Source organism: Pseudorca crassidens, chromosome 6 (genome assembly GCF_039906515.1).
Source record: "Pseudorca crassidens isolate mPseCra1 chromosome 6, mPseCra1.hap1, whole genome shotgun sequence".
In the NCBI taxonomy this organism is placed as follows: Eukaryota; Metazoa; Chordata; class Mammalia; order Artiodactyla; family Delphinidae; genus Pseudorca; species Pseudorca crassidens.
Window position 1 is genome coordinate 23,722,167 of NC_090301.1, and position 13,616 is coordinate 23,735,782.

At 35.9% G+C, this 13,616-nt stretch overlaps 1 protein-coding gene and 1 non-coding gene across 2 annotated transcripts in view; one reads left to right on the forward strand and one right to left on the reverse strand.

The window, feature by feature from the left end:
* The window catches only part of SPAG16 (sperm associated antigen 16), an 891,359-nt gene extending 879,488 nt beyond the window's left edge, over positions 1-11,871 (reverse strand). The window contains exons 1-3 of the mRNA XM_067740696.1: positions 11,665-11,871; positions 4,041-4,087; positions 2,783-2,878 (exon numbers count right to left, since the gene is read on the reverse strand). Of these exons, the coding sequence (XP_067596797.1) occupies positions 2,783-2,878; positions 4,041-4,087; positions 11,665-11,791 (270 nt within the window). The 5' untranslated portion in view covers positions 11,792-11,871. The remainder of the gene's footprint in view (positions 1-2,782; positions 2,879-4,040; positions 4,088-11,664) is intronic.
* Positions 10,127-10,230, forward strand: LOC137226890 (U6 spliceosomal RNA). Its single transcript, XR_010944584.1, has one exon. It is a non-coding gene; the product is annotated as a U6 spliceosomal RNA (small nuclear RNA).
* Positions 11,872-13,616: the final 1,745 nt, after the last annotated feature.

Below are 13,616 nucleotides of genomic sequence, written 5' to 3' on the forward strand. Positions count from 1 at the left end.
TATGTAGGAAAATATCTTAGAGTAAAATTCTTTGAGAACTACTGATTAATACGTTAAACAGTATAGTAGTTTTGTTCAGTTATCAATTCATCTTCTTCAGAAACACATGACTATTTCAAAGAAATGCCTTATATTCTTAGAGGAGGAGATGGAGAGAAGATGTCAGGAAATGTAACAGTGTTATGATTTAGGTACTCCGCTACTGTTATCTTTAAAGATCAAACTTATAAGTTTATAAATATTATATTATTATGGCAATACATGGACCTTTAAGATTTTACCTCCAAAATTAGCAAAACAAAAAAATCACGAACCAAAACAGCTAAAGAATTACCCCCCAAAATGGCAATAATATGCTCACAGTGTAAAGGGGAAAACCCAGCTTGAATATAAGTAGACTTTCTTTCATAAAATTACATACAAGTATTTCTAAGGAATATGTGTGTGTATGTGTGTGTGTGCCTGTATTCCTATTTCTACTTACATTTATACTTAGAAAAAAGACTTCAGTTTCAAGAAACAATGGACAGTACAACCAAACCACACATTTGTCACAGATTAATAACATTTCCTACATTAATTTTTTTCATTAATTACTTTAAATATGATAAAACTATATTTTATTTCAGATTTCTGAAACATTGCACCTATCAAGGAAACATTTTTATAGGATAAAAAGTTTAAAATTTATGAAATAAAACATGCATCAATTCTCAGATTTTTCATATATATTATCATGGTTTAAAGAAAATTATAAAAATTCATTTAAATGTCAACTCTTATATAAATAATCCTTGTTAATTTTTTAACCAATAAAACTACTTACATTATTTCCAACTTTCAACTTTTCAATAATTTCAACTATATTCAACATTCCTAATGTAATGATGACCTTTTTTACTTGCAGTCTTTAATGAATTTTCTAAAAGTCCCTGTTCAATTGAGACTACTACTATCCTCTAACATAGAAGAAAATATATCTTGCTCATAAACAGATGTAATAAAATCATAACAAAAGGAAGTGGGTTTCATAAGCAATAAATATTCTTAAAACAGAAAGCCCATGGCACAACTCAAAGCTAGTTTTTGAAGATAAAATACTATAGAAACAAAAACCAAATTAGAAATACATAACTGAAATGCTTATCATAAAATGAATTCATATTTAATTTTAAAAGCTTAAGGGAAACTTTTGTGAGTTTTCTGCATAGCACAGTTCCTCCAAAGAACTCAAAAAACAGATAAAACCTTAAATGAGAGTCAACAAGCTATAAATATGTCATAAATCTAGAAAGTTACCTCTTGCAAGCTTATGATAAAAGAAAGCTTCTGAGAAACTGATGACAGAAGAATTACTGATATTTAGTTCAGAAGATACGACAGCTACTACGTTGAATTTATTCACCAATTGCCCTTCTTGGATTTATCTTTGGATTTACAAGCACCTTCTAGCATGATACCACATACAAAGATGCAATTACAGTTTGGTCATAATTTTTTCATTCAATGATTCATTTATCTATTCATTTATTTAACTGCTATTCATTTAGTGCCTACTATGTGCCAAGCACTGTGTTAGGCATATCTATGTTACCAAGTACCAATATAAATGAGTGGTACATAAAGTATTTTTTTAATCCTTCTTTACTTAATGATGTAAAGCAAGAAGGAAGATGATAAGTAATACATAGAGTGCAACTGATATGTTTATTCACTGCTCATCGTTCAAAATGCTATGTTTTAAAACTTTCTTATAAATTACTGCATTGAGATATCCAACAGACTAATAAAGTCTGCATAGTAGACTTCACTTTACGTCTACCTAGAAGGAACTATATCCATAGGATATATTAGAGAATAGAGTTTACTATGAGCTAAAGCCCTCCACTTAGAATATAATCAATTCTGGATTCAAAAAATCCTCCTCTTCGGCATTTTTCAATTTTGAATGGACAGATATTTTGGAAAGGAGTAACTAGATTTCTGAACCAAGGAAATCTGCAAAATATGGAAAGATTGACAAAGGGCAGAATATGGAGTGAAGTCTATCACATACTATTTTGCACTGAGGAAGCCAAATCTGCACCTAAATAAGGGTATAATAATTTCCTTCATATTTCACAGTAAAGGTTTCATTTTTGAAGAAAAGCAGCCTTCTTAATTAGTATTGGTATGACTTCAGTGTTAATTAGTATTGGTAGCACTTTAAAAATATTTTTGCTATCATCATTATTGTCAATTTTTAATTGAGCTTGCAATTTTACAGGAATGCCATCATTCCATGTACTGTTAATTGGTGGTATTATAATCAGAAAGCATCCCCACCATATTTTCTAGTGAAATTAGTTCATCAGCCTCACAAGAAAAAAAGCATAATATATTAGGCATTTCCTGTGATCTAAATACTTCCATGAAAAACAAAAAATACAGATGCTTACAAAACAGACTGTAGAATATGTATACAATACCAAGTTCTGTATAAGTGCTGAAAATCCTTGTTTAAACTCTATTGAGATTAAAAAGAGTTCTGAGAGAAAGTGTCATTTGTTGCAAAGTCATGCAAAAGTGAACACCATGTGGAAAATGATGATCCAAGGCAAAGTAAATATGACTACTTACTAAAAGTGAAGGTTAGATGATAAACTAATAGAAGTGAAAAAGATGTCAGGTGATAGAGTTGCATCTAGTAAGTGAAGTATTTATAGTTTAAATGACTTTCAAAACTTCGTGTAGAAAGTATCACTGTTAAACTATAGGCTATGGTTGTGTTCAAAATTCTCACCAAAATTTGAGTATCTGTAGCCTGTTCTTGGACTATCTGAACTGCTTTTGCCAGGTCTTCTTCACCCTCTGGAATGCTATAATTGTCATCTGGTATCTAAATAACAGAGAAAGAGAATGATAGGAAGAGTTAGCAGGAATATAAAAATACCTTATTTCATTTTAGAAATAAATTTGCCTCACAAAACAAAGGATCAAAGAAATACACTTTATGTAAGACACGATGTCATTCTGAAGATCCATGAAAAATAAAGTAACAAGTAGGCAGCGCTCTGACTTCCTTATAAACATCACTCAGTGTTACTACTGATGAACTTGAGGTTAGCTTACGGGCAACTGCTTTTACCTATACTGACAAATGTAGTCTAACAACTCTGCTGAAAAAAAAGAATGTTAGGCCATCTAAATGCCACCATTCTCTCCGCATCCCAGATTTTCTCCACCATTACTTTTCATAACTACTAGCAACTGCAAATATCTAATAAATTATGTCTAATATTAAAAAGCAAAACAAAACTCACTGCCTGAATGTTAACCTCTCGGAAGAATGCAACTGACTCTAGTTATGACATTAATGAGAGTGAACACTTATTGCATGCTTCTTATGTGCTGATCACAGCTTTAAGCCTGTTACATTTATTAAGTCATTTCATGTGGTATGTATTAATATTATCTCCATTTTACCAGTAGTAATACAAAGCCTATCTTCTGTGTTTGTCCTGTCTCCTGTTTGCCCAGGCCACAAGTGCCAGGCTTGCTTCCACAGTTTCATTCACAGCTTCTGTCATCTTGGAGTGACTCTGCCTTCCAAGTCTCAGATGTAATGATAGGTTCCCTTGGAACAATGAATTAAAGGACAGGTTTGAGACAGTAACTATATTAGACTAAAGTATTGCTAAGTTGAAGGGAACCATAGGATCTGAGCTCCAGCTAGGTAGTAGGAATCTGGGAAACCTAGACTGGATGATTGGGAACACCTGCTGGACATAGACGACAGACTATAGTGTGGATCCACAAGGCAGGTGATGAGAAGCTGACTCTGAAGGACAATTAACAAGAAAATCAAAAGAGCCAGATGTGTTAACCAATCTAAATTTTTAAATAGAATTTTCAAACCTCACTCTTAACCAGCTGATTAGCTAAATTCAGTTGAAAAAGTAGCATCACTTAAGAAAAAAAATTTTTAAGAAAAAATAAAATGAATATTTCACAGGAATAACTGTAATGAATTTATAGAATAGGTAAAATGAACAAATTACCTCTTCATATTCATAATCATCTTCAGATGCTTCAGTTATGGTGACCTCTAAATGTACTGTTAAGTTTGAATCTCAAAATAATGGAATAAAATTATTATATTTAAAAATTGAGATAACCTTAAAATACAGTATTATATCCAAGTATCTCACCAAGTTAGTAAATACATGTAAATTAAGCTATTTTTTAAAATTTCTCTTCCTCATACAGCCTACATTTATAGATGTTTTAAGACAAAATATCTTAATTGTTATTTTAAATTATCATTCAAACAACCCAAACTCATGAAAAACTATATTTTTAATCTATTTACTATCTAATGATTTCCAATTTGATTCTAAGAAGGCTTACAAAAATGTACATGGTATCATAACATAAATTAGAAAGAGATAAGAAAAATGATGGACAGGAAAACTATGACAGTAAATTTTCAAACACATCTCAAACCACAGTGAATTTTCCGGAGTTTCTTAGTCATTCACAATGCAGTGTGACTTCTTTATTTGGTTTAAAGTATTGTGAATGAAAAAAACAAAGCACACTAAGATTTAAATATAAGTAAAATATAGATTTCAATGTTTTTATCAATAAAAGATACTTACACCTCCACTCTCTTTCTTACATATCTCAATTTTAAAATTATCTTTTCAGAAAAGACAGCCTAATGTTTAAGCAAATATAAACTACTTAATAATCATAACTCAGCAGTTCATAAATTATCAAGATATATCAGCATTAAAATATCAGTGGAAATGATTCTAATAAAAACTTCTAACAGCATTGCTCTAAGACCTTCAAAAATTACAAGTTAGTCTAATTACAAATGAAAACTTCAAGACAACATTTAATTTTAAAAGAAATCAAAATACACTCCAGTAATGCTATTTTGTTGATTGGTCAGTAGGTTTACATTTTTTTTCAAATGCACAGACTTTATTAGGCCAAGTTTAAAAGGTATAAAATTAAACACTTCAGTGCACAGCAATGGTTATGAAAATCAAAGATTAGATTAGCCTAGTTTTCATTTTGCTGCTGGTTATAAGAAATTTCTCTGTCATCTCATCCTGCAAGAGTAACCTGACGGTGTGTATAACAACTTCTGTTGTTTGTAATAAGAACTGATAACACACACATAGTATTTAACAGGAGCCAGGCACTGTCCTAAGGGTTTTACATGTATTAACTCATTTCATCCTCATCCTACCAATGAGGCTGAACTATTATTATCTCTGTTTTACAGATCAGGACTCAAATGCAGTTACACAATCAGGACCTAACAGAGTTGGGAATCAGCCCCAGAAGCTTAGGTGTCACTATACTATACTACCTCTCTTGTTAACACAAATTAACATATGTAAATCATTTAGAATGGTGCCTGGCTTATAATAAATACTATACAAGTGTTTGTTGTTATTTTCCCTATTCTGGAAAGAGATGAGTACCTGTGGAGAAGTCTCCTAAGTCTCCCATGATCTAGTGTTAAGATGAATGGATACATAAAAGACATTCTGAATCTTCCTCCTTTTCTAGATTTATATTTTTCTGACACATGTTCACTTAATGATATAAAATTTCCTTAGGTTCAGCTACAGGAAGTTCAGCCTCTTTTTTATGGAAAAATATGTCCCCTTCTGAGAAACAACTATTAGAAGCTGATTTTGTAGGCAGTCACTTGCCTGTGAGTCTCCAGAAAAGTAATGCTATCCTTCATCACTGCTTACACCATAATAAATTTCACAAAGAAGTTAACATTCTAAAATGATCTGGATAGAGTTTACAATTGTAAATAAGCCAACTGCTTATTCACTGTGAGGAAGAAACATCAAAGCAAAGCTTCTTGAACATGGCTCTATAGAGTAAAAAGTGATTTGTCCTCAAAGCTTTGAAAATATAAAACAACACTTGTATACTGCCACCAAAAAAAAAATATTCTAGGGAACGGATTATAATCACTAATAATATATTGTTTCCCATAATCAAAAAAGAGTAAGAGAAAAATAACTACCATTTTATAAAGTTTAAAAAGTATTGTCACATGGATCATAACCATAGGTACTCTTAAAACCCTGTGAGATTGAATGGCACAGATACAGTAATCTCTAAATTGAAAAAAAATAAAGGAAACTAAGTCAGGAAGATGAATAGATTTGGCCAAAATCAAAGATATGAGTGACAAAGACAAGTTTCTTAAATATAAATACCATGAATTTTCAACTACACTGTGCTGTTTCTACAGTGACACAATAGCAATGTGCAATTTTTACCAATATCCTCAGTAATGAATTCTCACCTATTTGTTTTCCAAACTCTCAAGTGTCATATTACAAACAGATAAATCAAATCCTTTAAACAGCTCAGTCTGAAGACCCTAAAGGAAGGAGAAATATAAAAGAGCTACAGGGCTATCGACCCGAAGATTCAATAAACCAAGGGCAAGAGATTAACCAAACAAAATATCAGGAAGAGTACAAATACCCAAAACAGGAACCAGGATCCTCCTTAATTGATACTGTTAGTACCCACAATATGATATGAACAGAAAATCTTCCTTCTCAGAAGCAACTTAGCTGAAATGTGATGTTGCAGCATTACTAAAGAAGGAAATGTACTTTCGCATGTATCTGTCTAGCTGGCTAGCCGGCTCGCAACACATGGACAAATGCACAAACAAATCCCAAAACAATTCTGTGGCAGTTTACAGACATGCATACAGCTACAGGGAGATAAAAATAAATGAATATGGAAATTAGCAGAGAAAGGGAAACAGTAGAAGTAAGGTACAGTACAGGCCATAAGGTCTCATGAACTTTGTTATATGCCACAGGTTTGACTCTAAGCTTCCCAGCAGTCAGGGTAAAAAGGGAAATGTAATCAGATACCAATTCAGTATCCATCCAATGAAAACAGATGAGTTTCTCAGCAGATGTACAGCAATCTCTGATTCTGACGCCTGAGAGAAATCACGCTCTTAGGTTTTCATAAAGAGAAAACTTTGGACTGTACAGATATTGATCCCCTTGGCCCTTGGGACAGCCAGAAAGAGAGAGTGAAGCAGGATCTGATGGAGCATCGTGTGTGAAAAAGGTTGGAAAGCACTGCTTTAGAAGCAATATTGGTAGGGTAGAAATGCACAGTTTGTCAAGAATTGCCTGAAAAATAAAACCTTTAATTTTGATTCTACTTTTACTGGGCAACTTTCTCATCTGTAATCTAATCTCTTAGGTGATCCTATTCTCCAGGAAATGTCCATACAATTAAGCTGGTCACAATTTTCATACAAAGTTATTTTTCCACTGCAGAATAATAAACTGGTATGCTGGCTTAATATCAGTTTCTTCTTGCCAAGCTGACTCTGAGCCCCTACAAAACTCCCTTCCCATTACCTGCCTAGTTTTCCTTCAAAAAACATCATTGAACTCCAGTTCCAAAATTCATTTTTTTCTACTCTGACTATTCCACTCAGATCTGGTCCTGCATTTCTAGAGCTTGAGCTTGACTTGACACTTAATTTTGTGCCTGGTTTTCTAGTCTGATCTTGCCCAGGGTACTATCTGTGGCCCTCTTTCCTCCCTGGCCTGCACCCACAGTCCACAGCACCACCCCCTTCCAAGCCAGGTACTATATCCTATAGTCATGGCCTGGTCTCAGACTAAGGGTCATTCTCCATATCTCCACTTGCTCTGGAAGGAATTTAGTAGTACTTGTGAGTTTGCATACTATGAATTAGTTCCCTGGTACTTCAGTGAACTAGTAGTTTCTACACGAACAGAATCTGCACCAGATCCTGACCTTGCAGATCTTGTCAGAAAACAGGCCAATATACACCCACACTGAAACTGCCATGAAGCCCTAAATCCACCGAGTACTACAGAAGATACAACTGCAAGAAGCTTCAGAGAAGCATTTCAGCTGGCCTAATGGAGCAGAGTTTGATGTGACAGTTGGTATGATGGGGTCACAAACAAGGTTGTGCAAATGGACCACAGCCAGAAAGAAATGAACAATTTTCAGATGAGAGCAGCATACAAAGTTCCTCACACACTGGTCTCCTGTAGGTAGTGATCACTGCCAGTAGCACCAGCTTTATAAAGAACTGGAGTGAAACATAAAGCTAATTATATTTTACATGATTTCCCAAAGTTGATATAGACAGAAATTGCTTTGTAATCTTTGATATCACTGCAGAAGCAATGTATACAAAGGCAATCTAAAGTCTAGCCTGTATCCTCCATGATCAACATTTTACTCACTAAATTGAAATAAATGTATTGTAAATACCAAACATTATAGTCATGTTCCCTTTCTTAGGAAAGCCAGTTTAAATAAAGTTAACTGAAAATAGACCAAAGGTGGCAAATAACTGGCACACTTGCTGTCACAATTCCCATTGCTGTTTGCTTCCTTCAGTCTTTCCTACCAAGTCTTAATACCACATGCCACGGAACCACTACCAATTCAATAGAATTGGCAAATGTGGAAATTTATTGGCCACTCCTGCCTAAGACAGCTGTTGCCCATCTTCTGCCTCAGAACCTGGAAAATAATTTTCTTTCAACATATAAGGTTCTCATAGTGGATGGTGGTGTAAGTTTTTCCAACTTCTAAACCAGGAGACCCAAAGATATGGGGTCTATATATTATACCTCTATCTGAAAACATAAAGGCTAGAGGTTAAGATATTTGTCTACAGCCTTGCTACTCCAATTATAGTCCTTAGATCAGCCACACCAGCAGCACCTGGGAGCCTGTTAATGATGCAGGATCTCAACCCCTGAAACCCGCACTTACTGAATTAGAATCTTCATTTCAAGATCCATATCTTGGATTCATATACACAGTAACATCTGCCTAGTCTAGAAGACACAGAACAAAATATAATTTTTTTCTCTCCAAATAATCTATGACTTTTGTGCATGTAGAATTCAGCACTCCAGGTTTAGTAACATGCCTCTACATTCTACATTCAAACTGTCTATCCTTTTTATTTGAATATATGTAGGATGCAATTAAGCACCCATGAGCAAATCCAGTTTTCCAATGATAATAAGAAATACACTACTTGAGAACGTAATGATTATTAAGGATTTTACTAATATTTTCTTACTTAATACTATAAATATTCCAGAGAAGTAACATCTTAGAGGAAAAATAACTGTTAAAAGCAGTAAATAACAAAATAACTTTTAAAAATAACAAAAGTTCTGTTTTAATTAAACAAAGTTATCAGTAAACATTACCACTGCAGTGAGATACTGGCTAAGGATATTACTTAAGAAGAAAAGCATGCATCTTGATGGGGTATTGGTTTAGTGTGATCACCATATTTCAGAGTCTGGAATCCTTAATTTGCATTTTTGAAACAGTTGACTTTGGGACTGCATCCAGAGTTGGTTAGCCTCAAAGGACAGGCTTAAATTCAGTCAACCCTCACAAACTGCTGTTGGGGCCAAAGGAGACCTTTTCAGGGGTCAGCAAATTCTCAGTCAAATTCTTAGCGTTAAAATGTCTATAAAGTTAAAATAATAATCAAAAGCCAGTTAGGGGATCAGAGAATCAGCACAAAGAGAGGTAGGTAACAAAAACAATACTACTTTGGGGGCTCTACTTCCCTGGAGTCCATGCATTTCATTACTCTTCCTTGAATAAGGTCTTTCTTTAGACAAGTAGCAAAAAAATCAATTAAGCATTAGCTTTCTTAATACAATTCATTCCAGCCTGCATCTCTCAGCTGGAATAGGCACTCTTAAATGTCTGCAGCCACACATTAAAAGGCAACCCCTGATCACTACTATGAGTGAAAACCTCTCTCAAGTTGTATTGATTTTTAATAGAGCATTCGTTCACGAAAGACGACCAATCTTCTTTACAATTACTAGAGATACCTACTTGCCCGTTTACAGATCACTTTGTTAAAATCTAGCCTTATATTTTACAAAGCTGCAAATATCTTTCTAAAAAAGTGTTCACTAGAGGATTCATACATTCCATGATTAGATTTCTTAAAGTTCTGGAGTTAGCTAAGTAAGATAAGAACTATGTCGTCTACGTTTGCATCTCGCCCTATACAAGTTTAAAAATTAAAAGCAGTGTGCTCGCTTCGGCAGCACATATACTAAAATTGGAACGATACAGAGATTAGCATGGCCCCTGCACAAGGATGACATGCAAATTCGTGAAGCATTCCATATTTTTATTCACTTTGTTATAGAGCAGAAATTAACTCACCGTTGTAAAGCAATTATACCCCAAAAAAGATGTTAAAAAAAAATTAAAAGCAGTATTATAAACTATTGTGATAGAAATCATTTTAATGCTGATAGATATAAGATGCCTGGTTATCACTAGTATGGGCATTGGATAACTTTATACTTTGATGTAGATTAGCGCTGAAAGAGTCGTTGAATTGTTTTTGAATTTAAAAAGGAAGATTACTGGAAAAGACAGCTTGTTAAGAGCTAGGAAAACAGAGTATAAAACCTCACTTAAGACACTAGAGCACCCACATATTTCATTCAAATTTATTTCAAACTATTCGAACATATTCCTGTAAAAATCATGTTTGCACTGAATGAAATACTATATATTTTCTTTGAGCTTTTTAACCAAGTTCTTCAAAGCTCCCTGTAGCAGGGATGTATACTGGGCCTGAGTCAGGACAGGTTAATCAGTTTAAAAGCCTACAAAATGAATCATTGCTGGATCTCTGGAATCTTGAATTAAATCCGGGGGGATTATATTTGGACAAAAAAATAAGGTAGATTTTGCAGTTTCCTTGATACCTTTAATAAAACTGATTACCCATCTCTCTCCTATCTGCCTGAAGAATGGAGTAGTTATCTTTTTCTCATGAACCCTCCCCCTCTCCTCAGTACCATTAATTTAGAGAAGGGGAGCTCAAAAGCTTTACACAAGAAATAGTGAACCTAATTATCCACATATAGCTATTCAATTTTTCTGGTTATTTCCAATGATAATCGCTCATCACTGTCTGATCTTGTTTCTTCCTAACATCTCTGAGCCTCGTCAGGACACGAGGTTACCATTTAGTTGCTAAAGGCGGAGGGGGGCCGGGGGGGGTGGTATTTTTATCATTAAGTAGCCCAGATTGAAACTACCCAGTAAGTAGATGCTACCAAAACAAATCACTTAAGCATTAGACAATTGGACCATCTACAGGATCCAGCTGGATATTCTGAGCTTCCTCCTTCCTCTCCTTAAAGCCTAGAGGTAGCGGTCTTTTCCTTAACCTCCTGATGTTGCCCTACGGATTTATTTTCACGGCATTCTGAAGGTTTGGGGGCTTAAGAAAACCCCTGAGGTAAAGGAGGATTGGATTAATTTGTTGTGCTACTTTAAAATAAAATGCAAAGTTTACTGAGTGGTGACTACTAACTTTTTCCAACAGGAACACATCAGCCTACAACTACTACAAGGCGAAAAATTACAGTGGGTAGGTATCAGGGGGTCGCGGTGGCGTTGAAACCACCTAGAGGTCTAATAGGCGTCTCTACCGGCTGGGTGTCCGCAAGCTTCACAGGGCACCCAGAGCGGGAAGCCCGCGCCCTCGCCCCCAACACCCGTTACCGCGGCCAGCGTCTGGGTGCCGCGCCTACTCGGGAAGGATACGCTCCAGGTAGTAGGCGCCCTCGGCGGCCACCGCCTCCGCGGTGTCCCCGGCAGCCGTCGAGCCCATGCCCAACACTTCTTCCAGAACCCGCAGGGCTGAGGAGGGCATCCCTTTCTGAGAAGCCATCTGAAGCGCTCCGGGCGCCTGCCCCTGGCTACCGCACCGTGTCCCTCAGGGCAACCGCGAAGACGCTTCAGTACGAACACACACGCAGCTCTCGCGAGAGCCTGGCATCCTTCACCCCTCCCACCGCGCGGGCTCCGGGCCCGGAAGGGCTGCCCCGAGCCCTAAATGGGGAAGTCCTCCTTGCTTCCTACGTTACTGGGGCAACCTCGTTGCCTAGTTACCCTGAGCCCTCGGGATGCGTTCCTGAACTGGACGAGATAAAATGAAGCAACGGACTTGGTTTGCACACATTTTCTTACCGACATGGCTTGGTTTTCTTCAGTTTTGACCCTAGCATTTGTTTTTCACTTTTTCTTCTCTAAATTTTCTTTCTGTTGGTTCTTACATGCCAATCATCAGTCCCCAGATTTTTAGGTATGTGTATAGAGTCCTAGTTGTCCCCAGGGAAAACTAATGGAAAAGAGGAAGATCCTCAGTACCTGGAGAAAAAAAAAGTCCTAGAAATCATAACTGAGAGATTGGCCCAGGGGAACTACCAATAAAGAACTAGGATGGTCACCCTAGTCAATTCCATTCTCATACTCATTCAAAGTATTTATCTGGACATCTGTTTTCTCTTTGGTTTTATACTCTGGGACTTGGAATTGTAGTTGTAATGTTGATTCTTACCAAAGTAAAGCCATTTCCATAAGAATTTTGAGGTACAAATTGTCCTAACATAATGTATAATAAATGATATTTGCCCAATCATGTGCAGTCCTTTTGCTATGACAGAATCTTCCTCGGGTTTGTATTGTCTATGTATCAGAACCATCTACAGGGCCCTTTTATTTACGGATTCTTTTTCATCCTACATTCTAATGAAAATTGGATGCCAAACAGCACCTCATTATAAAAATTCCCATTTATTACCAAAAGAAACATAATGGCAACTTCTAATGAGGTGATTAAGAGCTTCAATGTTGGAACCAGAGGGGCTGCATTCAGAGCCTGGCTCCACCATTACTAGCTATGAAACCTTGGGCAAACCATTTAATGTAATGCCTCCACTTAAGGCCCCAGTTTCCTCATTTTTAAAATGGGGATATTATTACCTACCTCAAAGTATTGTTGCAAGAGGTAAAACAACATAAAGAGTTGAGAACTCACCAGCCACATGGTAGACACTAAGAAATAGCTGTTATTTGTACTTAATTGTTTGGTTTGGTTTTGGGATTTTTTTTTTAGCATACTCAAACATCACAATTAGATGTAATAGTTAGAGAATTCATCCCTAGTAGTATTTATTCTTTTAATAACTTACTCCTTGTCATTGACTTCTCATATCAAACATATCCCGAGTGCTCATTAAGATGCAAGGAAGAATTATAAGGGGCTGAAAATTCAGGGAACTCTGAAATTGGGGTATCCACTGCTTTTCTCAAAAGCCTGATCTTCCTTCCAAAGGGAGGAATTTCCTCATCCCTAAAGGTTGTTTCCTGCAAGCACAAGCCTGAGATATGACCTGGGTGAGGAGTGTCAGGGCCTTGCACACTCAGCAAGACATGTAGAAACGTGAGAGAACCATAGAGGAGGGTGTCTCTGAACAATTAACGTATACTTTGATTTTTTTTGTCTGTTTTAACAGCTCTTCTCTTAATTTTTAGAGGTAGTATGTCATGTTCTACAGATAGGTTTGAATCCTGGCACTTCTGTATGACCTTAAGTAACTTAAGCTCTGACAGCCTTAGTTTCCTCTTCTCTAAAACAGAGACTTTAATATCCACCTTACTAAAATATAGATTAAATGAAATAAAATATGTAAGAAGCACTGAAGATCATGAAG